The following is a 26,921-nucleotide window of genomic DNA, read 5'->3' as shown; positions in this document are numbered from 1 at the left end:
CCCCCTTGTTCTAGACCTGTTTTCTATGTGTTAACTCCCTCAAAGGATGTAGCGTCCTTGAAGGCAAGGGCTGATTCACTTTTGCCTCTGAGTCCAGTCCAATATCTCGCAGATAGTGCATAATAAATGTTTGTTGACTGACTGATCCAAAGGCTCAACTTTAGCATAGTAAATTTAAGAAATTGCTTCCCCAAAGGACCCACATGTACGGAAAAAAAAGTTATTTATTTTCTTTTTGCTTTTTGGTGAGGCAATCAGGGTTAAGTGACTTGCCCAGGGTCACACAACTAACAAGTATCAAGTGTCTGAGGCCAGATTTGAACTCAGGTCCTCCTGTCTCCAAGGCCAGGGCTCTATCCACTGTGCCACCTAGCTTCCCCCTATACAAAAATATTTATACCAGCTCTTTTTGTGGTGGCAAGGAACTGGAAATGGAGGAGATGTCCACCAACTAGGGAATGGCTGAACAAGTCATGGTATATGAATGGAATGGAATACTAAGAAATGATGAGCAGGCAGACTTCAGAAAAACCTAGAAACACTTGACGCTGAGTGAAGTGATCAGAACCAGAACACTGTGCACAGTAAGAGCAACACTGTGTGATGACTGACTTTGCTGGACTTAGCTGGACTTAGATCTTCTGAGCAAAGCAATGATCTAAGACAATTCCAAAAGACTCATGACGGAAAATGCTATCCATATCCAGAGAAAGAACTCTGGAGTCAAATGCAGATCAAAGTATATATACTATTTTCTCTTTCTTTTGTTGTTTTTTGTTTTTCCTTTCTCATAGCTTTTCCCTTTTGTTCTGATTCTTCTTTTACAACATGACTAACATAGAAATATGTTTAATATGATCATACATGTATAGCCTACATCAGAGTTCATGCTGTCTTGGGGAAGGAGGGGAAAATTTAAAACTCAAAATCTTATAAAAGTAAATGTTGAAAACTAAAAATAAATTAATAAAAAAATTTTTTAAATTGCTTCTCTGAAGTCTGTGCATACCTGAGCCTCTTTTTAACCTTCTTCTGGGCCAGTTTAATTTGATCCTGTAGAATCTGTACCCAGTCTCTTGGGCCAGGAAGTTTATCCACATGGTTTGCAGTGCAGTATTTTTCTGTGAAGACTGAAAGGAAATATAAAAAATGTTAAATTTCATGGCAAGGAAGATATATGAAGGTGTGTGGTTAAAAGTTTTTAAAGATATATCAATAACAGACATGAATTCTGTTTAGCGCTGCAGCTGGCATTGTCCATATGGATCTACAGTATCTCTTTGGCAAAGTTGGAAAAGAATGAACTTCTGGCCAAACTTGCCTTTGTTTCAGTAGAACTAGTGGCAAGCATTAAGTAACTGACATGGAAAAGTTCTATTATGCAAGTGTCCTAAGTATCTGTTAGATACCTGTCCTATAGAAAATGGCACCATGAACAAAAAAGGGTAAGACAGACAGACTGCTTGGCAAAATTACCAGAAGGATAGTGTCATTTCATTAATTCAGCATCTATGATATGGGGATGAATTCAAGTGTCATTCCAGTACAAATGGAATCTTGGCAGGACAGTCTCAATAAAATTATGCAAAAAAAATCTCCATGATACTATTCTTATGGTGACATCATACCAATTCAATCATCACTCAGATTAAATGAAAATGTAATTGTGTTATAAGGTGTAGCTTTTAAAAATCTTACTACTGGATGCCAGACATACAAAAGTTCCAAATCTATTTTTGAGTCACCCTTTGGCATCTTATTGTACTAGCTTCTAGGAAAGAGCTGTCCAATCAAGCAAGATAGAAACTACAGAGAATCGTATAAGATAAAAGCCTCGAAAGACAATTCTCAGATTATAGCAGCATGTAGTAGCGCTACCAAAGCTAAAGGATCTGTTGGTGACATTTTTGCCTTATACTCTACTTCTGAGGGGTTCTTAAGTTGGTCTTTTCAAGCTAATGTTCACTGGGTCAAAAAGTAGCACTTTGTTGAACTACTATACTTGGGTTACAAAAGGATGATAATTTTAGTTTATAAAAAAGATTGCTTTCCCTTCCAAAATCAACAGCTATGTTCTCTTAGCTACACATTCAGTTTTGTAGCATGAACTATTTTTTTTTCTGGTTACCCTCATTGGTGTCTTATACAATTTCAATGATCAAAGCAGGTATGAGTCTAAGAGCTTCCTGGTAGTAGCAGAAGAAATCACAAATCACCCAGCATTTTGAAGTGTACTCTGAGTGTCCCAGTGATTATGTGTCATGATCTTGTTGTTACAGTATGTCCATGGCACTTTCTGGTTCATATGTAGCTTCTAACTATGCTCTTATTTATGTATCCAGGAACACTGTATACTCTCCTATAAACCTTCCCCCTCACAGAGCTAAAACTTTGCTTTGTATAAATTATTTCACTATACGATATCTCCATATTGCAATGTTGAGTTACACTTTTTTTTTTAATCTTAGCTTTTGGTTTCCTTATTCTTGTCATATCAAATTAAAACTTCACATACTTGAGCTACAATTTTTCATCGGCTTTATTTTATGCTGGAACAATATTAGCTGTCTAACTTGTGTTAGCTTTCTTATTTGTGATTATGTTCCCTACAGACAGAGATCTTATTCATTATTCTTTATACAAGGTGGATTCTTCTGCAAGTTTTCAACAAGTAGAAGAGTGATATGGGTATACAAGATAAGGTATAAAAGGTATAACACCAAAAGGCACTAACTCAAAAATTTTATGTTATTATCAATCAATACAAATTTATTAAGTTTCTACTAGAAGAAGGTACTGTGACAGAAGTTGAAGATTAAAAGACAAAATAGTTTCTCTTCTCCTAGATGGAATGAGGGGAATATGATGTTATTTAACTACATATTAAATCCAAGGTAATTTAACTACATATAATCCAAGGTAATCTGAAGAGGTAAATATCACTAAATGGTGATGTCATGGAAGAATTAATAGAAGAGGTGGCATCTGAACTAAGCCTTGAAGGAAGACAGTTTCTGAGAGACAGATATTATTTTTCCACAAGCTGCATAAGCTTTCTTGATTGTTAGCTTTCTTATCCTTGATTACACATTGTCAACTGCTAAGGAACTTATGAAATCCTTATACTTTCCTCAGAACGTTATCTAGCCATGCCTCTACCTGGTAGCTGTACAGTTGATTTTTGAGCCCAAGTATAAGATTTTACTTTTATCCTTATCGAATTTCATCTTACTGTATTTGACCTAATATATGTACTAGTTGAGATGCGATCTTTTGGGATCCTGACTCTTTCCTTTGCCATGTTTAGCTATCCCTCTGCTGGAAATCTTTCTGTAATCTGCCATTTTTTATAAATATGCTCTCTATACCTTTATTCAGGTTACTGACTAAAATACTCAATGGTACAGAGATATGCACAGATCTCTAAAATTCTTCTTCCAAGCTGCCATTGAACCATTAACGAGTAGTCTTTGGGTCTGTACAATCAACCAATTCTGAAGCTACCTAACTATATTAGTGTCACTAGCACGAAGGACTTTCCCCAATAAAATCTTTGCCCAAACTATATCCTCAGCACTCTCCTGATGTGACCGTCAAAAAAGAAATTAGGCCTGCCGGTCATCATCTGTTCTTTTTTCACCCAATTTTATTTTATTTTTAGCTCCAAATTCTTCCCCTTTTCCTCAGCTACCCACTGAGAAGGTGAGAAAAACAAAGCCCACTACAAATATGTACGGTCATGCAAAACAATTTCTTGAATTAGCCATGTCCAAAAGAAAAGAAAAGAATATATGCTTCAATTCTGCACTCTGAGACTGTTACTTTTGTCTGGAGTCAGGGACCAGGTTTCATCACAAGTCCTCTAGAATCATGGTGGGTCACTGTGTTGGTCCTCTGTGATGCCTTTCTTTTCTACATATCCAATAATCATCCCTTTAATAACCTATTTCATAATTTTTTTAGGTATTAAAGTCAAGCTCACAAAGAAACAACATGGCTTCATCAAGAACAGGTCATTACAACCAGGAGAACAATTTATATAACAATAGTATTGTAAGGACAATCAACTCTGAAAGACTTAGCAACTCTGATCAACAAAATCTTCTTTCTTCTTCTCTTTTTAAAAATCAGGACCTTGTCCACCAATCCTATGATACACCTCTCCCATTCTCCACAATACAAAATTCAATTCAACAATTATTTATTAAGTGCTTAATATGAACCTATGCAAGGTACTGCGGCAGGCAGCAGGAATACAAAGTCAAAACTAAACAGGCTGTGCACGCTAGAAGCTTACATTCTAAATGGAGGACACTCCACAGGCACAAATACAGTCACTTCAAGAGCAAAAGAATGCTAACAAGTTAGGGGGTGTGAAATGGAATTGGGAAAAGCCTTGTCTAACGGGAAGCATGTAAGCTGTGCTCTAAAGGAAGCTATGGATTCTTCAAGAGTGAAGATGGAATGCATTCCACACACAGGTGACCATTTCCACACACAGGTGACCATTTTTAAGATCAATTGCTATGGTTCAGAAATCACATCAGGCAGTTCTTTTTGGAGTGCAGTTCATCACGAATTCATCAAGGACAATGAAACGTTCTTTATCTCCCTACATAACTTGGGTATCAGCTCCCAAGGAGCAATTTTTCCCCTGTGCTTCCAAGGCCAGATAATATTTTGTTTTAGGGGCCAGACAAAAGAGAAGGAAACTTAAGAGTTCAGCAGTTCTGTATTCTCCACTGTCCACTATCATAGTCTCACCTACCCTGAATGGTCCTATCCCCTTTTTTAACCTCATTCTTTCTCCCAACATAGTTAAAAACAAAAGCCCTCCCATACCTTCTGCCATTTTTAGTGATCTTTGCTTCCCTCAGGTCATTCTGAACTTTTGTGTTCCTGACACTAGTTTTACAGGACCATGTCATAATTTTGTATTTACACTGTTATCTGACCTTGCTTCTATTTTCTGTATATGCCTTCAAAAAATTTACACGTTGACAATTTCCCTGTTGATCCATAATATTCTCTTTGACAACTTCCTTTTACCTAATCATCAGAACGGCTTCTCAAAAAAATTCATCCTTGACAGCTTCTCATCTTTTCTAAGCTGATTTCTCCAGTGCACTTTTAATCCAAGAGATCCTGTTTTTTCTCTGGATACCTTGAAATCTGTTCTCTTGAAATCTAAGATGTATGTTAAAACCCTAAGCTCTCCTCTCTCACAGACTTTTTTTGGGGGGGGCAGGGCAAGGGCTAAGTGACTTTCCCAGGGTCACACAGCTAGTGAGTATCATGTGTCTGAGGCTGGATTTGAACTCAGGTGCTCCTGACTCCAGGACAGGTATTTTATCCACTGTGCAACCTAGCTGCCCCTCTTGCAAACTCTTAAGTTGGAACTAGTGGTTAATTTACCGAAGGCTCCTAAAAATCCCACTCCAGTGGTCAGTCGGTCAGTCAACAAACTGGAGAAGAAAACGGCAGATCACTCCAGTATCTTTGGCAAGAATACCCCAAATGGGGTCATGAAGAGTCAGACATGACTGAAAAACAATTGTGTGCCAGGTACTAATACTGGAGACACAAAGAAAGGCAAAAATAGTCCTTGCTCTCAAGGAGCTCATGGTCTAATGGGGAAGATAATATGTAAAGTACTATGTACCAAATAAGCTATGAAAGGCACTAGAAATAAGAGGGATTAGGAAGGGCTTCCTGCTGAAGACAGAATTACAGCTGGCACTTGAAGGAAGGCAGGGAAGTCTACAGGCAGAGATAAGGAGGGAGAGCATTCCAGGAATGATGGATAGCAAGGACACCAGTGTTACTGGGCTATAAAACACATGGAGGGAGGAGTAAGGTGTAAATAGACTGGAAAAGTAGAAGGAAGCTAAGTTATGATGGGCTTTAAAAGTAAAAGAGAGGATTTTATATTTGATCCTGGAGGTAATAGGCAGCCACTGGAATTTACTGATTGGAGAGTTTGGACAGGGTGTAACCTGGACAGCCATGTACTTCGAGATCACTTTGATAGCACAGTGAAAGAAGACCGGAGTTGGGAGAGACTTGGGGTAGGGTTACTAACCAGAAGGCTATTGTAAGAGTTCAGACATGAAGTGATGAAGGCTTCCATCAGGGAAGTGGCAGTCTCAGAGGAGAAAAGGGGGGCATACAGGAGATGTGTTTTGAAGGTAGAATCAACAGGATTTGACAGCTGATTGGGTATGAGGGTGAGAGAGAATAAGGAGTCAAAAGTGGCAGCTAGGGTGTGAACCTGGGTGACTAGGAAGATGGTGATGCCTTTGATAGTAATAGAAGAGTAAGAAGGGTTTTGGGGAAAAGATTGATTTGCACATATTGAATTTAAGATTAAAGAACCACGCTTAATATGTCTACTGAACATACGGTATGAGATGTCCAACAGGCACCTGGGAGACTTAGAAGTCAGGAGAAAAGTTAGGGTTCAGAAAAGTAGATCTGAAGATCACCTGCATTGAGATGACAACTGACTCCATGGGAGCTGATGAGATTACCAAGGGAACAGCATCAAGACCAGAAAAGAGCCTTGGCAGACTCCCATGGTTACTGGGCACAACATGGTTTGAAAGTTGAGGGGCAAATAGGTGGCAAAGTTGATAGAGCACTGGCCCTGGGGTCAGGAGGACCTGAGTTCAAATCTGGCCTCAGACACATAACTCTCACTAGCTGTGTGACTATGGGCAAGTCACCAAAAAAAAGGGGGTGGGGCAGCTAAGTGGTACAGTGAATAGAGAACCAGCCTTGGAGTCAGAAGGACCTGAGCTCAAATCTGGCTTCAGACATTTGACACATACTAGTTCTGTGACCCTGGGCAAGTCATTTAATCCCAATTGCCTCACACACACAAAAAAAAAAGAAAGAAAGAAAAAGAAAAGAAAAAGAAAAAAGAACAAAGTTGAGCAAAGGAGATGAAGAAGTAATTAGACAAAGTAGGAGAATCGGAAGAAAGTAGCGCAACGAAAACTTGAAGAAGACAGTGTCTGACTTGTGAAACAGTTCCATTATGATAATTTCCTTCATTGGTTACACCACCTTTTGAAGGATGAAATTATCATTAATACAAAGCAATATAAATTATTAGCTGCTTTTGGTAGAGTTGAGAAAGCTCTAACAGAAATTCAGATGAATTAAGTTTCCCATCAATCACTACTATGCTATCTATGCTTGTGATCTGCCTTTTTTTTTTTTTTTGGGCAGGGCATTTGGGGTTAAGTGACTTGTCCAGAGTCACATAACTAGTGAGTGTTATGTGTCTGAGGCTGCATTTGAACTCAGGTCCTCCTGACTCCAGGGCCAGTGCTCTATCCACTGCACCACCTAGATGCCTGCTGTGATCTGCTTCTTGTACTCATTTATTTCCTCACAAACATCACGTACTCTATGCAGGATGTTGTGAAATTCTACCTGTGTCCATAATCCTATTTCCTCCCATCTCATCCAGGATCTTATTTCACAATCTTCTCTTCTAAATACATTTTCAATCTCTTCCTCTCCATGTGGTACTTCCCATATAAGTACAAATAAGCTCAGGTCTCTGCAACCCTAAATCAAAAAACAACAAAATACCTTTTCTTGACCTTTCTAACCGATCCAGCTATCAATCACAGCCAAATTTCTTGGAAAAGTTGTCTATATCTCCTACTCTTCTTTAGCCCCTTCTTATCTAGCTCTTAACTTCACAACTCTTCAAAAATGCTCTGAGGCCACCAATGATCTTTTTTAAAACAGATTTTTATTGACATCTTTTGTTTTATATTACTAGATTCCTCCTTGTATTCCCCTCTCCCCCCTCCCAGAAAATCATCCCATATAAAAAAGGCTTTTAGAAAAGGAAAAGGAAAAAAAAAAGGGAAATAATTTAGCAGTATTAATACATGGAAAAATTCTGATGTTATATGCAATGTTGTGCACTCATGAACTCTTCCTACCCCCCCACAACACACCCCGCTAGAATAGAGTATGTGTATGGGGATGTCTTCTTTTTTTGGAAGCCAACCTTTTTTTTTGTAATTTTTCATCATACATTTTTTGTTGTTTTATAGTTGTCCTTTCCATTTACATTGCTATAGCCATTGTGTAGGCTGTTGTCTTGGCTCTGAGTAATTCACTATGCAACTACGCATGTAAGTCTTTCAAAGTTTCTCTGTACTTATCATGTTTGTAATTTGTTACAACAAAGTAATTCCAAAACATTCATGTACCGCCATTTGTTCAGCGATTCTCCAACTGGTGAGCATTTACTTTGTTTCTAGTGCTTTTCTACCAGAAAAAGTGATCATATTTTTACATATATGGAGCATTTCTTTTTCTCAGTGACCTACCTGGGTGTTAATGGAATCTCTGGGTCATGGGGTATGAACATTTTAGGCAGCTTATTTGCACAATTCTAAATTGCTTTCTAGAACGACTGTACTAAGTCACAGCTCCACCAACACTGAATTAGTGTGACTATCTTTCTACAACCCCTCCAAAATTAACTATTTCCATCTTTTGTTATTTTTGCCAATTTGTTAGGTGTGAGGTAAAACCTTAGGGTTGCTTTGATTTGTCTCTCACCATACATTCTTTCATATGGTTATTAATAATTTACTATTCTTCTTTTGAGAAATGTTTATTCATATCCTTTGACCACTTATCTATACCCATAACCTTTTAACTGCCAAATCCAATGGCCTTTTTTTGGCCCTTATCTTCCTTGATTTCTCTTTATCATTAACCACCATTCACTACCCCCTTCTTCTAGACTTCATCTTGGAGTTGACATCACATTCTCCTGGTTCTCCTACCTTTCTCAATGTTCCATTTTCTCCTTATCCTTTTTTGGCTTTTTTTAAAAAAATCAATTTTATTTGCAGTTCCAAATTCTCTTCCTCCCTCCTTTCCCTCCTCCATCAACCACTGAGAAGGCAAGAAAAATAAAACCCTTTACAAATGTGGATAATCATGAAAAAGAAATTTTCATGTGAGCTCTGTGAAAGAAAGGAAGGAAGAAGAAAAGAAAAAAGGAGAAAGAAAATAAAATATGCTTCAATCTGCACTCTGAATTCATCAGCTTTTCTATCTGGGAGTGAAGAGCATGTTTTATCATGAGTTTCCTGACTACTTAATGTGGGTGTTTCTCAAGGTTCTGTCTTCAGCCCTCTTTTCTTCTTTCTTTATACTAGGGGTTCCTTTTCTTTTTTTTTTCTTAATTTATTTTGATTTATCAACAATCACTTCCATAAGCTTTTCAGTCTTAAATTTTTCTCCCCCTCCCTCCCCACCTCCTTCCCCAAGACAGGGCGCAATCTGATTTAGCTATACATATACATTCCTATTAAACATATTTTCACATTAGTCATGTTGTAAAGAAGAATTAGAACCAATAGGAGGAACCACCAGAAAGAGGAAACAAGAAACAACAGAAAAAAAAATAGCAAACAGTATGCTTTAATCTGCATTCAAACTCCATAGTTCTTCCTTTGGATGTGGATAGCATTTTCCATCATGAGACCTTTGGAGATGTCTTAGATCTTTGCATTGCTGAGAAGGGCTAAGTCTATCAACATTAGTCATTGCACAATGTGGCTGTTATTGTGTACAACATTCTCCTGGTTCTGCTCACTTCATTCAACATCAGTCCATACAAGTCCTTCCAGTTTTTTCTGAAGTTTGCCTGCTTATCATTTCTTATAGCACAATAGTATTCCATTACATTCATATACCACAGTCTGGTCAGTCATTCCTCAATTGATGGGCATCCCCTCAATTTCCAATTCTTTGCCATGACAAAAAAGAGGTGCAGTAAATATTTTCGTACATGTGGGTCCTCTTCCTATTTGTATGAATGATCTCTTTGGGATACAGCCATAGAAGTGCTATTGCTAGGTCAAAGGGTATGCACATTTTTATAGCCCTTTGGGCATAGTTCCAAATTGCTCTCCAAAATGGTTGGATCAGTTCACAACTCCAGTAACAATGCATTAGTGTTCCAATTTTTCCACATCTTCTCCAACATTTATTATTTTCCTGTTTTGTCATGCTGGCCAATCTGATAGATGTGATTTGTTTTGATTTGCATTTCTCTAATCAATAGTGATTTAGAGCATTTTTTCATGTAACTATAGATGGCTTCAATTTCTTCATCTGAGAACTGCCTGTTCATATCCTTTGACCATTTATCAACTGGGGAACAACTTGTATTCTTATAAATTTGACTTAATTTTCTATATATTTTAGAAATGAGGCCCTTATCAGAGACACTGGCTGTAAAATTCTTTCCCAGTTTTCTACTTCCATCCTAATCTTAGTTGCATTGGCTTTGTTTGTGTAAAAACTTTTCAATTTAATATAATCAAAATTATCCATTTTGCATTTTGTATTGTTCTCTGTCTCCTGTTTGGTCATGGGATTCTTCTGTTTTCCATAAATCCGATAGGTAAAGCATTCCTTGCTCTCCCAGTTTGCTTATAGTATCAGCCTTTATATGTAAATCATGAACCCATTTTGACTTTATTTTGGAATATGGTATGAGATTTCGGTCTGTGCCTAGTTTCTGCCATACTCTTTCCCAGTTTTCCCAGCAGTTTTTGTCAAAGAGTGAGTTCTTATCCCAGAAGCTGGGGTCTTTGGGTTTATCAATTGGTAGATTACTATAGTCACTGACTACTGTGTCTTGCATACCTAACTTATTCCACTGATCTACCACTCCATTTCTTAGCCAGTACCAAGTAGTTTTGATGATTGCTGCTTTATAATACAATTTAAGATCTGGTATGGCTAGGCCAACTTCCCCTGCATTTCTTTTGTTAGTTCCCTTGATATTCTGCCTTTTGTTATTCTAAATGAATCTTATTATTTTTTCTAGTTCTAAAAAATAATTTTTTGGTAGTTTGACTGGTATGGCACTGAATAAGTAAATTAGCTTAGGTAGAATTGTCATTTTTATTATATTAGCTCAGCCTACCCATGAGCAACTGATGTTTTCCCAATTACTCAGATCTGACTTTATTTGTGCGAAAAGTTTTGTAATTGTGTTCATAGAGTTCCTGGGTTTGTTTCGGGAGGTAGACTCCTAAATATTTTATAATGTCTACAGTAACTTTAAATGGAATTTCTCTATCTCTTGCAGTTGGGCTGTGGTAATATATAAAATATGTATAATATGTATATATAATGCCAATGATTTATGTGGGTTTATTTTATAGCCTACAACTTCACTAAAGTTGCTTATTATTTCAAGTAGTTTTTTACTTGATTCTAGAGTCTAGGATTCTCTATGTATATCATCATATCATCTGCAAAGAGTGATAGGGTTTGTTTCTTCTTTGACTATTCTAACACCTTCAATTTCTTTTTCTTCTCTTATTGCTAAAGCTAATATTTTCGGTATGATATTGAACAACAGTGGTGATAATGGATATCATTGTTACACCCCCAATCTTACTGGAAATGCTTCCAGTATACTAGAGGCTCTTAACCTGGAGCCTATAAACTTGGTTGTTTATTAAAAAATATTTTGATAATTGTATTCCAATAGAATTGGTTTTCTTTGTGTTATTTTATGTATTTAAAAACATTCTAAGAGGGAGCCATAGGTTTAACCAGACTGCCAAATGGGGTCCATCACATAACAGACGGTTAAGAACCCCTGCATTATATTCTTTTCCTTGGCCAATTTTACTCAACCCCATGGCTTCCATGTTACCTCTCCATACATGAGAACCAAGTCTCTATTTCCAGCACCCAAACTCCCACCTGAACTTGAGGCTGAAACCTTCAACTGCCTATAAGACATCTCTACCTTCACATTATAACTTAACTTAATATCTTTCCTATCAAACCTACTCTTCTGTCAATGGTACCACTGTCTTAGTTGTTTGAAACATTAGTATTACATGGCTCCTCTCTTGTCTCATATCCACTTAATTGCTAAGTCTTATACATTTTACCTGTGCCAGGGATGGAGGTGGGAGGGCAGGGCTGTAGAACATTTCATACACTGTCATACTCAGTTGCTGTGTTGCTTAGTTTTGTTGATGCTATCTTTTTTAAAGTTTTCTGTTTCAGTAGAGTAGTGAGTATGGAAGCTAGACTGCAAGGGCTAAGGACTGGGTAGTGAGTTAGTAGGTGCACCAAACTGTAAACCTTTCTTTCTAAAGTAGAGACAGATAGGGTCTACATGTCAAAATTATAAAAGACTTCATGAAGGAAATGATCATGATAACTTGGAGTAGTGAAAATAAAGTTTTATTACTTTTAAGTCTACATAGTAACAACATACTAATCAAAGTGCAGCCAAAAAGAATTTCTGCAGACTTAGTTAAATTGATAAATAGAGAAAATGGATATTTAACTTATTGCTTGTTTGTGGATAATTTATGTGCTTGAAAACATTTTTTTCTCTTATGTAAGTAAATATCCTTCCTTGCTTCTCCAAACACACAATTTTTTTTAAATTAGTGGAGTCAAAATTAACTCCTTCCCCACCCTACCCCTTAATATCCCTAAAATACAGCAACTTCTGGATGCTATCTGTATTCAAGATTAAGTTTATGAAAACTGGATTAAGATCATAGAATGTCTTCACCAGCACAGCCACCATGAACTGCTTCAAACCTGGTATTTCTAATCACACCTTGAATACAACCACTAAGACTCTTTTAGAAAGCCTAGTTTTAGAAATTCCTAGTTAGTCTTTATTTTCTCTTCTCGGTTAAGTCTTACATAGTTTCAATAGAAAGAGGACAGGGCAAAAACTACCTCCTAGGCTTTTTGTTTGAGATCCTTAGAAACACAGCATCACAAAAATGCCTATACTGCATATTATTGACATTCTAGATCATGAATTTCATTCTAACTTCAAAGAGACATTCAACTATCTATCTACTAAAGACTATATCCCACCTTCCATTACACTCATACAGATGAGCCCTAAGAACAAGACCAAAAGATTTCCATTATATTGATTTGAATGACTCAATATGCCATGTGAATAGAAGTATTGAATAAGCAAAGATATCCTTAGCATTTGAAATTATAGCAAAAGGTCAAGTTATTACGCCTGTAACAGTTCCATTAGGAGTAATGATGTGAAAAGAAGTACTGCATTAATGCACTGTGTTCTGACTATGTTAATAGTAGGTCATTAAAAATCATAGTAGAACAATTTGCATTTGTCCTCAGAATGCAATAGGTCATTAACTGAATTTACCTCCCCTTTCTATTTCAATACTATTATAGAGAAACAAAGGCTAATTTTAAACAACTCCAAATAACCTGAAGAACTGGAATAAGGCCAACAATAATACTAGATAAAAGAGCAAAAGCTCCCACTATCTTTAACATAATTTGATGTCCTAAGAAAAAGCTTGTTAACCAGAGAAACAACAGATTTTAATTTTGATCTATATATGAATAATAACTTTTCCTTGATGTTTATATTCATTTCAATAATCTCCCACAAATATGTAAACATGAAAACAAACTAATGGTGGATGAGCAGAACCCACTGTGGTGATGTGGCAGTTCATATAATCTTTGGTGAAGTCTGTTACACAGAATGGCTGACGTGGTACGTCTGACATGACTGGCCATACTCCTTGACTAGTAGTCTCTTCAGGACAGAGTAAGGGGCTTTCAATGCTGATTTTTCTCACTAATTGAATTAGGAAGCAGAATACTACATGGAATTTGGTTGGAGGTTTTTAAAATTAATTTCAACAAATATACTTGAAGAACAGGGACTACCCTGTCTGTCTCACATGAACAACCATAACTAAGATGAAACACTTACTAAATTGATGAAAACAATTGCCAAGGTGACAGCATTTTAACTTTTGGTCAGACAGGAAAAGTTTAGCAATTCAAGTATCATATCAAACAGTTCTGAGGGAGAATTCTTCACCTGAGTTATCAAATAAGCAGAACAAGTGAGCTAGCTTCATACTACTTGGTGTTGTGCTAAAGGTATGCTAGAAAACAATCTCAATGTGGGTAAAATGTGAATTGACAATGGGGATAACTAACTAACTAGGTAGAAATTAAAATCAGAGTATGCTGATAAAAGCATTTGAGCAGAGACTTTAGAGCTGGGAAGGACCTTAAGAGATCACTTAGTCCAAAAACCTATTTTTACAGGTGAGGAAACTGAGTCCCAAAGAAGTTAAATCACTTGTTTACAGCCACAAAAGTGGAAAGTGAAAAAACCAGATTACAAACCTGGGATATCTAACTCCAAATCCACTATTTTTTACAAATTGGAAATAAAATTGGGGCAGCTAGGTGGTTCAGTGAATAGAGAACCAGCTCTGGAATCAGGAGGACCTGAGTTCAAATCTGGCCTCAGATATTTGACACATACTAGGTGTATGACCATGAGCACTTACCCCCATTGCCTAGCTCCTCGTCCCCCAAAATCGGAAATAAAATCTTGAGAAGTCACCATATAAACCACCATAAGGTGCTTATGAAGCACTTTTCAAACCTTAAAGTAATATATAAATGTTAGATATAATTATTATAATTAATATTACATTAGGCAATCCTGTACACCAGAAGAAGGATAGTATGGAGGTAAGAAACAAGACAGAAATGGGTCCTCTTTTGGCAGCTTCAATCCCACTTCCTTTAGAATGCTTGGATTTCATGTTGGAGGGGAATTCAGAGCTTATCTAGCTCAAACTTTACCTGAACAAGGTACATTTCTCTAACTATGGAGAGGAAGGCACTAACAGTTGGGTGGGTTAATTATTTTCTCATCTATACAAAACCTTTATGGGACTAATATACACATTCATATGAAGTATCCTAGTTGAAGGCATATGAAAGGAGAAAGCAGGCTTTTAGCAAATGATATCCTACACAGACCACTTTTCTAGTCACACAACTGACTGAAAGGTACGGATAATATAAAAAAGTCCACTTATTGGCCGGCTGGTTGTTGTCCTTTGCTCCTGAAGAGGGCCAAAATGACTCACTATGTTAGGGTCAAGGTACAGTGTGTCTGACTGGGGCTGATCAGACCAATAGGTGCTCAGAAGGCCCTACCACAGGTCAGGCACAAACAGTGCGCATGAACATCTGGAACGGAGATGTCTCTAATTTGCACATCTCAGATTTCTTTTGAGCTAAAGCAACTCTGCTTTGCTCATACATGCAGGCATACCATACTAGGCAGCCCTGTGCCAGTGTCTCCCACGTTGCACAATCAATTCCAAAGTTCTTCCAGGAGACCTTGAGAGTATTCTTATACCACTTCTTCTGACCTTCATGTGAGTGCTTGCCTTGTGTTAGTTCTCCATAAAACAGTCTTTTAAGCTAACATGAGTTTGGCATCTGAACAATGTGGCCAGCCCACCAGAGTTGCACTCTCTGCAGCAGAGTTTCAATGTTTGGCGGTTTAGAGAGGACCTTAGTGTCCAGTACTTTATCTTGTCAGGTGATCTTCAGAATCTTCCTAAGACAATTCAAATGTAAGTGATTCAGATTTCTGGCATGGTGCTGGTATACTGTCCAGCTTTCATAGGCATGTAACAATGAGGTCAGCTCTGTAGATTTTCAGTTTAGTAGGCAATCTAATACCTCTTCTCTCCTACACTTTCCTTCAGAGCCTCCTAAACATTGAGCCAGCTCTGGCAATGCAGGTGTCAAACTCATCATCCACGTGTACATCCCTGGAAAGTACACTGCCAAGTTAAGTGAACTTATCCACAGCATTCAGTATTTCTCTATTTGATGAAACTGATGGTTGCACATACAGATGGTGGAGAACCTGTGTTTTCTTGGTGTTAATTATTAGGCCAAAACTAGCACAAGCAGCAAAGAATTGATCCACACTTTGCTGTATCTCAGCTTCAGAGGCTGCATTGAGTACACAATCATCGGCTAACAAATAGTCCCAAATCAACTCTCCCTCCACTTTGGTCTTGGCTTGCAGCCTTTTCAAGTTAAAATACTCTACCATCAGTGCAGTAACTGACTTTGATGCCATTTTCATCCTCATGGAAGTTGGCTGACAACACTGCTGAAAACATCATGCTAAAAAGCATGGGAGCAAGTACCCAGCCCTGCTTCATTCCACCGGCGATTGGGAAAGCATGAGAGCATCATCCATTATCCAGAACCCATGCGAGCTTGCCATCATGAAACTAACATACAATACTGATGAACTTCTCTGGGCAACCAAATTTTGCTTACTGGTTATCAACTATTTGATCTGGTAACACAAGATGCCACCTCACAGGCTCTCTTCCCACACAAGCATCTCACATTAACATTTCAAAAGCATACAAGATGCCTTGAAAGATTTAATAACATAGATCACTCTGAGGGTTTAGGCAGCCTAGCAAGGTTTTATAGCAGTATGACAAAGGCTCATCAAAGGTGTTTGTGGTTCAGGAGGATGTCTAGCACAGAGTCTGAATGGAAGAGAGTTTCCATACTGTGAAGTCTTCCAAATACTCCTCTTGGCAGATTACATTATGTTCATTACAGAAAACCTGAAACATTTTAGAAGCTCCTCTATAATCACACACATCAAATGTATGTACTATGTTCAGTTCTAGGGACCATATTTTAAAAAGGGCCCTGAGAGGATGGAGAGTAGCATCCAGAGGACGGCAATCATAATGGTCTTGTTCCATTCACTGCTCCTGGTTCTGCTATCTACGATCAAAGAGAACAATCCCTTTTCCACATAACGCAAGGCAACTAACATAGGGCTAACAATCACAAAGGGATTTTCATTAAGTGTATGACCATGTCACCCCCCACCCCCATATATATTCAATAAATCCCAGTGCTTCTCTATTACCTCCAGGATCAAAAAGACAGTGCTTTGTTTGGCATTTAAAGATTTTCACAACCAGACCACTTACTACCTTTTCAGTCTTTTCACATTTACTCCTTTCCACAAACTCTATGACCCAGACATACTGACTTACTTCCCGTTCCTTGAACATTACACTCTGTGCCTATCTCTGTGCCTTTGCATTGGCTCTCCCTCCTGTCTGGAATGCCATTCTCTCCTTTTCCAATCCATGGCTCCCCTCCACAGAAGGCTTATCCCAGCCCCTCCAGCTGTGAGAGTCCTCCCTTCGAGGTTACCTCTAACCTATCCTGTACATACCTTGTCTGCATGTATTTATTTTCATGTTGTCTCCCCAGCTGTAAGCTCCTTGAGGGCAGAGGCTACTTTCCCCTTTACTTGTATCTCCAGTACTTAGCACAGTGCCCGACATGTAGTAAAAATGGAATAAATGCTTGGTGAATGACTGACCATGTCACTTCCCTACTCAGTAAATCTTACAGTTCTCTATTCACTTTAGGATTGAATATTATTCATCTCATTGTTTTTTAAGTTTTGTTTTTGTGTAAATTATATAATCTACATAATTATTAGTATAGTAGTGTATCATTTGTAAATAATATACATATAGAGGGTCATGCTCAAAAATTTTTATTGATAGGGATGTATGATTAAAAAAAAGTTTGTAGACCTTGCCCTAGATGAAAATAAAATAACGATTAAAGTAAAAAAGTGAAAATTTAAAAAACCCAGAAACATACAGAATAGAAAACTTGAGAAAATCCAGTAGGAATTGTAGGACTATGGAAAGGAAGGACAGCATTTGTCTAGAGCACAATGGATACTTTTTAATATTACATTTTATAAATGAATGTATTTTTACATGAGGAAATTTCTGTTTTCGTGTCATATAGAAGTTTATTTTGTAATAAATCAAGATGCATGTGTTGTAAAGACCAAAGCCTTCAATGAATGTAACACCTGGAGTACAATCTTCAAATATCAAACCTTGTATATAGAATGTTCAAATGTTTTCTTCTGCTCCTGATCCCAATCCTCTTTATTCAACATTAGTTAACAAGTATTTATTAAGTGACACCTTCACCTCATAGAGTTTATAGTCTTGTAAGTTATAGTCAAGAAGCACTAAAAGTAACACTTATACCCAGAGATTAAACTCCCCTATTTGCAGATGAGAGATTACCTGGCAAATGGAATAACATCTAAGCAAGGGCTTTCATGAAGCCCCCATCAATGTTTGCTCCCAATGTTGCTACCATCATCAGTTCCTTGGAGGTATTATAGCTCTTTTCTTCATCCCCTAACCATACAAAGGAACTAAAAATTTATTGCTCTTGTCATATGAACCTACAGAATTAATATCCCTAACAATAAAATAAAAATTGATGATTATCATTACCATTAACATTCATGATATGACCTTGCATTTGAATAGCACTTTTCTTGGTGATATGCAATTTAACCCCTTACCTTGTGAGGTAGGTCGGTTTCAAAGGTATTAACTTTAATTTACAGATGAGTAAAGTGAGGTCTAAAAAGATCAAGAAACTTGTATAAGTTAACCCCAACTGTCTCACCAAAAAGGGAAAAAAAGAGAAACTTATACAAGGTTATTTAGACAGACAGTGGTAAAAATATATCTAGATTTCAGATTTATGAGTCCCAGCCCAGTTTTTTTCTAATAGTGCATACTACGTCACAACAGATCTTCTTGTTCTCACGTGATTTTCTCCCTTCTCTAAAATCCTGAATATTTCTTTCTATATTATAATTCACTTTTGTCTTCAAATTATCACCGAACTGTCTTAAAAACAAAATGAAACCCTTTAATTAATGCTAATTAATACTCTTTCTTTCTTCTACCAGCAAACTTGTCCAATAAACTGTTTATACCTGTTGCTTCACCATTCATTCTTCCCTTAGCTTCCTGCAACCTATCTTCCACTTCCATCATTAACAAAAATGATAGCTTACGCATATGTGTACACATACACACCCCCCCCACCCCATTACAGACTATTATAGCAGAAATGACTACATGCTGTTTTTTCCTAGAATGTAATCTCCTTGAGGGATAAGCCTGCTTCTTTTTTCTTTGTATGCCTAATGCCTAGCACAGTGCCTAGTATATAACAGGTGCTTTAAAATGCTAATTGGTTTACTGATTTGCTTCTAATTAGACTCTTGGTTGTTGAAGGAGACATTTAAGCCCCATCTGTAACTAGTGAGAGCCTATGTGTTGACTCCATTAATACCAATAATCATCAGCTTTAGAAGTGGGAAGGCCAAAAAAAAAATAGAAAAAGAAGTGCGAAGGGCACAGGCTCTTCACTCCATCTCCACTCCCACCTACATACACAGACACACACATATTATCTTAGCAACCTAGTTATTGGTGGGGCTAGCCACCTACATTTCACTTCTATATCTAAACTATCTTACTCTGTATCTCTCCCAAACCATTCAAGATTAACAATAAGCTAATTTGATAAACTCAATGTAATTCTGTGTCTCATCCCTAATCCACCCAACTACATTATAACAAGGTCTTCTGGTATAAAATTTTTATTTGGTCTTCCCATATATTGTACTCATTTAAAAAAAAATTCATATGTGCAATTTAATTGGCAAACGGAAACTCCCTCTACCAATGCAGACTGGCAACTGTTCTACAATGAATAGTCTTAGAGTTACCTGGAGCACTGAGGTTAAAAAACTTGTCTGTATCTTTGGAATGAGGAGGAATTCAAATCCAGGTCTTCCTGACTCCAAGGCTGACTCTTTATCTACTATGTCATGCTGCTTCTCATATTAATTAGCATAACTAAAATAAAATAATGTGTAAACAATGGCAGATGATGTTAAGTCTCTGACCTCCATTTCTTGGCTTCCCAGGTTTCCCTTGAGAATCAGTTCAAATCCCATCTTCTGCATGAAGCCTTTCCATCCCCTCTCCATCTTTGCTTCACCCTGCCTTGTATACACCTACACTGCCCTCCTTCTGATATTACCTCCCATTTACACAGAATACACACACACACACACACACACACACACACACACACACACACACGCACATGCACACACACGTACGATGTTGTTAGAATGTTGTCTCCATCATTAGAATGTAAGCTCTTTTAGGGCAAGAACCATATATTGTGTGTGGATGTGTAGCACTTAACACACTGCCTGGCACATATTGAGTAATTAATAAATGTGTCCTGATTAAGTGACTAGAACAAATGTATGAGAAGGATATCTATGACAGAAGAAATACAATTGGGAGAGCATTGAAGAATCACCATACAAGGTAACTAAAAAAAGGAAATATGCCAAAGGCATGGAAAAAAAACTGGATTTTATGAAAACTGTGTGGCATCCTAGACAGAACGTTCATTATGGAGTTAAGAAGACTAGGTGTTAAATCTTGCCTCTGATATTTAATAACTATGCAATACGGTGGGCAGGTCACTTCAATTTTTCTAAGCCTCCATTTTCTCATCTACAAAATGGGCCTGTAAGATCCCCTTCAGCTCTAAATCCATGATCCTAAGATCCTATGGTAATGCTAAAAAACACAGACTGAAAGAACATATCATTAACTGCCAATCTTTATGCCAAATCTCTATCTATACAAAATTTTTGTGGAAGTTAGTTATACACAAATTGAAAACATTCTCAAGAGGGGTATATTGGTAGGGAAAAGGCAGACTTTCATGTGTGATATTCAACATACCATTTCACAATTAATTTTGAGATATAGAAAATAAAAGCTCCTATTGTTCTTACTATTTGGCAGCAAAAAATTAACTTGATTCTGTACAACAAAATGCTGTTTTACAGGGTCGTATCCTGAGAAAGAGCCTGTGGGCTTTACCAGACTGACAAAGGGGTCCATGATAACAAAAAGTTTTAAGAATATTATGCAGCTTGACCACCAATCATAAAGCTGGAATGGACAGGACAGATTAAACGGTGAATTAGAACTAGAGTAAAATGAGGAACACAGCCATTTAGACTATCTTTGGGAAATTGCAAAACTCCTTTACTGACTCCAAACTTCCACCAAAAGCAAAGACCTATTTAAAAAAAATACTAATGCTGTTATATGGCAGTGAGACATAGAAATGGCCTCTGAAGAATTAAAGATAAATATCACAGAGGGCACTAGAGAGGCTCATGATGATGTGAATAGGCTATAACATTTAGCCTATTAGGAACTCTGAGAATCAGGAGTAAAACATTTCATCAAGGAATTGTATAAGAGGAAGAGGAGATAGGCTGGTCATTTGACCAGACTGAAGGACGACAGTCAGTCAGAATACTGCAGTGATATCCTTGCAATGTCAAGAGAAAATGAGGAAGGCCTCCAGCATGGGATATACCCCTTACGCCAAATTTATGGGAGGATAAGAACAAGAGGCACATAGTATAAGCAGGTGTAGATGGGATCTACATTGTTGAAGGGAGCTCCAAAACTGCTGAGATCACAAGTCAAATTGAGTATCTGAGTATCAATAAGGAGTGATGGAGTAAGTCTTCAGAAAAACAATGTTTAGGAATGAAGGGAAACAATGAAATACTTTCAAGTTGGACACATCTTATTATAGTATTTATGGTAACCATTTATAATTTTAGTTTATGTGCCAACTTCTGTTGTAGAGGATAGCTGAGAAATCTGAGACAGAACTCTTTTTAAGACCCTCCAAATTAAATCAAGATATACTTCAATTTTTGATGACTTACAAGTGTGTATCGCAAAGGAAATTTTAAAAAATATGGCTTAGAATTAAGGGGGGGGTGTAAAAAGCTAGTAAACTATATGTTAATATGCTATGATTACTTTATTCAAGAGAGTCAGGAGAAAAGCTAGCACCAACTAACATCACAATGTCATACTACGGTGTGGCTATAATCCAAAGTCCATGCCAGCAGAATGTAAATCTGATCAGCTTATATAGAAGGCTGAAATCATCAGAGTCCCAGTAAACACTATGTCTACTTTTCAAAGACAAGTCTCAATAATCATAGAGAGCCTCATCACCTGGAGATATTGACTATCTGATGATAAATTCTTTGACTGTGACCATGGCAACCCATGAAACAAAGAAAAATACAAAATGTATTTCTTCCCATTCTGCTTCCTTATTGACAATGGCAAAAAAAGAAAGAAAAAAGAATCGCATAGGTCTTAAGAAGTATGTGAACATAAACTCAAGGTTTGCTATGCTAAATAGGAGGTCTTTGTCCTGTGAGTAACAAGTAGGTAGAGTAATAGAGGAAACGAATAATCTCAATCTTGACATTCTTGCTATAAATGAAACCAGAAGACAAAAGAAGTTTAAGCTAAATGGAATGATGGTTCACAGCTGTCCTTGGAGAAACGAAACAAAGGTGCTGGTTTTATCATGTGTTTAAAGGCAATAAGAACCTTGTTGTTCTTACTGGTTATCTTGTCATCTTGCATTCATGATAAGAATTTCAAAAATACTACCAAAACTAGCTGTTGCAAAGGGTAAGGACGGTAGAGCAATACTACCAAAAAACAAAAACAACCTTGGTAAAATCCTCCAAATTAAATCAACCTATACTTTAATATTCAGTTATGTCAACAGAAAGATGGAGCAAAATGAAAGTTTTGGTTAAAAATATGGTTCAGGTTTAAGAAATGAGAGCGGTAAAAAGCTATAGAGACTGTACTGAAGCCTCACATCTATATTTTCTCAAAGAATACTTTCTTTGATAAGAGAGTCTGGAGGTACTAGATATGGTGAATATGGAAATTACATCACAAAAATAAAGCTGACTATATTTTACTACCTTTGTTTTTTGTTTTGTTTTTTTCTTCCCCTTAGGCAATTTGGGTTAAGTGACTTGCCCAGGGTCACACAGCTAGTAAGTGTCAAGTGTTTGGTCTGAGGCTGGATGTGAACTCAGGTCCTCCTGACTTCAGGGCTGGTGCTTTATCCACTGTGCCATCTAGCTGCCCCCCTGACTTTATTTTAATACACAGGAAATTGCTAGTTACAGATGTGGGAGTAATTTCTGAATTAAATGTCTTTGTACAATCAGGACAATAACTTGTTCAAATAAAAATAAAATCAATAACCAATTAGAAGAATAAAAATCAGACGATATGGCATCCAATTGAACTCTTCCTTGACTTACCTGAGCAAGCAGTGCAAAAAAAATTGAGAAATGAATAAAAGAATAGACAACAGACTATAACAATTTTCTGAGGAAGTTTAACTAAACCAATTCCCACAAAGCGAAGATGAAAAGATCTTTGAAACTGCCTGAGTCAAACACTTGATTTCCTTGCAAAGCAGAAGGTTATCGCAACCAGACAATACCAGTATACAATCTAACCTTGTTTGTGAAATCTTATGGAGGAGGATAGTAGAAGACAAAGTTATCACCTTATTAAACCTCATATCACCTTATGAAAAGCAGGGGGAGAACAAACAAGTTTACGGAAAAACCGGTGATGTAGGTCATCTTCTGGGCATTTAACGATGAACTAGAACAAAAATGGAAAAAATCTGTAAAGATTTATATAACAAACTCTTTTTTTTTCCACTTGTGACAGGAGCTACCCAATTTGTAGTCTAAGATTATAGCTCTTGATGTCCTACATGAGGAAAGAGATATGGTGCTAAAGAAAACAAAGATGGGAAGAGCAGTTAAATTAGAACAACATGCAGAGAAGGCATGCATCATGAGTGGCACAGTTTTGTAGGTGCTGAGGAAGCAGTTTCAAAGGCACGAGAAAGAAGCATATCAAAATCTTCAAACAGATTCTGGACTTCATTGTTATCAAAAAAAGGGCAACCAAGAAAACAGCAATAATTACTGGGTCATGTTATGCAATAAAAATCATCTATACATCCATTGAGGCACTGAAGGTTTAAGAAGAGGACAGGCTGGCTTTTACAAAGGAATAATCTATACAAAGCCACATCTTTGCAGACACACAATTCACTGAAAGACACAGAGAATACAAGAGCCCATTGTACTTATTGGCTTACTATTAAAAAAATTCATTCAGTTCAGGAAAATTCTGTTTGAAAAGCTCTCCTCCAGCAAACTGTCTTTAGTGGTAAGTTCCTTGTAAGTAGAGTTTGTTTCATTTACTGTATTTGTATCCTCAATGCCCAGTACAGTGCATGGTACATAGAAGGCACTTAATAAACGCTTGCTGATTGATATGTCAAACTCACAAGATTCCTTTAAAGATACAATAATGGAGATGACTTTTTTTTTTACAAATACCAAGGACTTAAAATTGAGGGACATATCTGCCAAAGGTGTTTGCCATTACATTGGCAGATGTCCCACACAAATCCAAAAGGACCAGGGATTCCTTAGAGAAGAAAAGTTATCCAGGTGATTCCTCTTTGCAGTTAACAATGTGTTGATTACACTGAGACATGAAATGTTACACTCTCCTAAATAAATTTTATTATCAGTCAAAAGAGTTCATTATTCCAAATTTTAAAAAACATCAAGTAGACTAAGAATATCTATTGAGTGGACTATAATATGCAATTGGATAAAAAAAATCCATAGAGCTTATCCACATATGCCTGTATTTTGGACAAATTGTATGGCCGGATACTGGGTTTGGCCCAAAACTAAACAGGAAGAAGGTATCAGGCTTTATTGCTTTTGTGAAACCATGCTTTTAATAACCTCAAATTTCTGTTAATGTAATATAGATATGGGATATAGAATAACAGTCTATAAAGAATTAAGGGGCAGCTAGGTGGCACAGTGGATAGAGCACTGGCCCTGAAGTCAGGAGAACCTGAGTTCAAATCTGACCTCCGACCAAACACTTGACACTTACTAGCTGTGTGACCCTGGGCAAGTCACTTAATCGCAATTGCCTTTAAATAAAAAATTTAAGCTGGTAGGTCACCCAAAGGGCAACGGAAAAACACACTGAGGTCATGAGTAGGCTACAATGTACAACAAAGAGGAGGTATGTAAAAGTGACATGAAAGATGTCATTAAAGAGATGTATGACTATAAAGAAAGTGTCGAGAACCTAGGCACCTCACTTCCAGAACCAAGAATAGATAGGGGAGATCCTTGCTAGCGGAGATAAAGTTATGAAAGCTCTGTAAGAACAATACGCAAGATATCTTAAGGTGGAGAAAAGAGATGACAGAGAAAAATACTGAACCTTATTAATACCAAAAAGGACACCTAAGAGAAGATCAAAGATTACTATCTATATGCCTACTCTCTCACATATACAAAAATGTTATAAGCATCATCTTGATTCATGAATCAGGTACAGCCTTGATAAAGATAGCAGGAACAGTTAGGCTTTTGCAAGAAGTATTCAACAATGAACCATATCTTTACAAGTTTTTTTAAAATTATTTTTTAAAATTCTAAACATAAACACCAAAAAAGGACATTTTATACACAGCAAAACACAAAAGGATTGTATATGAAACCATTTCATACTTCTTGTTTTTAAAAATATATATAATAAATTCAACATATTACCTTTAACACTGTCCTCTTATTTGTACTTCTTTCCATACATTAATAAACAGTACTTCAATGGCCTTTTTATTTTTCATAACACTACTGTTAATTCTTCCCCTTCCCCACAAACTCTTCCTCCAAATAAAAATGAAAAAACAACCCTTGTGACAAATAATCACAGTCAAGCAAAATAAAGCCATTTCCCACAAATGTTTGTTTTTCTGCACCTTGAGTCCATCACCTCACTGTTAAGAGCTGACTAATATATTTCATGAGTCCTCATTGATTTGATGAGAGTTCTTAAATCTTTCAAAGATGCTTTTCTTCACCATGTCTCTGTGTATAAACTGTTCTCCTACTCACTTCATTCTGCATCAATTCACCCTACCCAGGATTCTCTGGGTCTCTTGTTATTTCTTACAGGAAAATAATATTCCATGACATTCAAACACTACTTCAGCCATTCCTCAATGCGTGAGCACTTGCCCTTTAGTTTCTTGATATTTTTCTTTTTCCCCTTTTAATCCCACCTTCAGCATCAAGAAGTTGCTTTGATTTTGGCTATCTCTCCCCTGGATTATTCTCCCTCCTTAACCTTACTTTCCTTCCCTGCTGTTTCCCTATTGATTTTCATGTATTTCAGATCTCCTTCTGAGTTCAAACTTCCTTCACATGTTTCAGACAAGACTAAGTTTTATCTAAGGTCCACTCTCCTTAGCTCTTCCTTCATGTCTGTATACTTTTCTTCTTGAATTCCCCAATTAAGAGAAATGATTAATTCCATCCTTCTCTTCTTCCTTTTTCCATTAGTATATTCCTTCCTCTACCCTCCTTTCTCTTCCCTCTAAAACCCTCAGAACAGAACCAATCCAAACTAAGATCCTTTTGTTTTTCTTATTTAATACCTTCAATACCCTTTGAGACAATTAAGGTTCTGAAAGGATACTGGTTTATTAGAATGTTAACTCTGCTTCATTGTACACCCCGTTCTAATTGCTCAAATAAATTTACCTTTTCTATATTTTTCTTGACTTCTGCGTCTACATTTTAAAGTTCCTACTCTGCTCAGAATTCAGAAACATTTGAAAATTATTTGTTCCATTAAAAATCCATTTTTCCCTTTACAGGATTATATTCAGCTTTCCAGTTAAGTTATTCTACTCCAAGAGTTTTATAACAATTTTTCTTTGATAAGGAAGCTCTGGATTTTGGCAACAACATTCCTGGGATTTTTCCTTTTGGGGTACCTTTCAGTAGATAATTGGTAGATTTTTTTCTATCTTCACTTTGCCCTCAAGGTTGAATAGATCTGGGCAGTTTTCACTTTTGATTTCTTGAAATATAGTATCAAGACCTTTTGTCTCTCCTTTTCTGTGTCAGTTGTTTTTATAAGAGATACCTTTTTCCCCTATTTTTTTCAATCTTTTAATTTTGTTCTAATATTTCTTGCTGTCTCGTGGAGTCATTGATTTCTGTACATTCCAATCTTCAGGGAGTCTATTACTTGGATAAGGTTTATGACTTTCTGTTTTAAGCTATTTATTTTTTAAATTTTCCTTTAGAGACTTCATTTCAC

The 26,921-nt window shown here is 36.9% G+C and overlaps 1 protein-coding gene across 1 annotated transcript in view; it reads right to left on the bottom strand.

The window, feature by feature from the left end:
* BEND7 (BEN domain containing 7) overlaps positions 1 to 26,921 on the bottom strand; it is a 138,983-nt gene that overhangs the window by 16,821 nt on the left and 95,241 nt on the right. The window contains 2 exon segments of the mRNA XM_020999695.2: positions 1,010 to 1,034; positions 1,036 to 1,130. Of these exon segments, the coding sequence (XP_020855354.2) occupies positions 1,010 to 1,034; positions 1,036 to 1,130 (120 nt within the window).

The sequence above is a fragment of the Phascolarctos cinereus genome, unplaced genomic scaffold (assembly GCF_003287225.1).
Source record: "Phascolarctos cinereus isolate Bilbo 61053 unplaced genomic scaffold, phaCin_HiC Scaffold_1;HRSCAF=81, whole genome shotgun sequence".
Taxonomy (NCBI): Eukaryota; Metazoa; Chordata; class Mammalia; order Diprotodontia; family Phascolarctidae; genus Phascolarctos; species Phascolarctos cinereus.
This window is presented reverse-complemented; position numbering and strand designations above follow the sequence as displayed.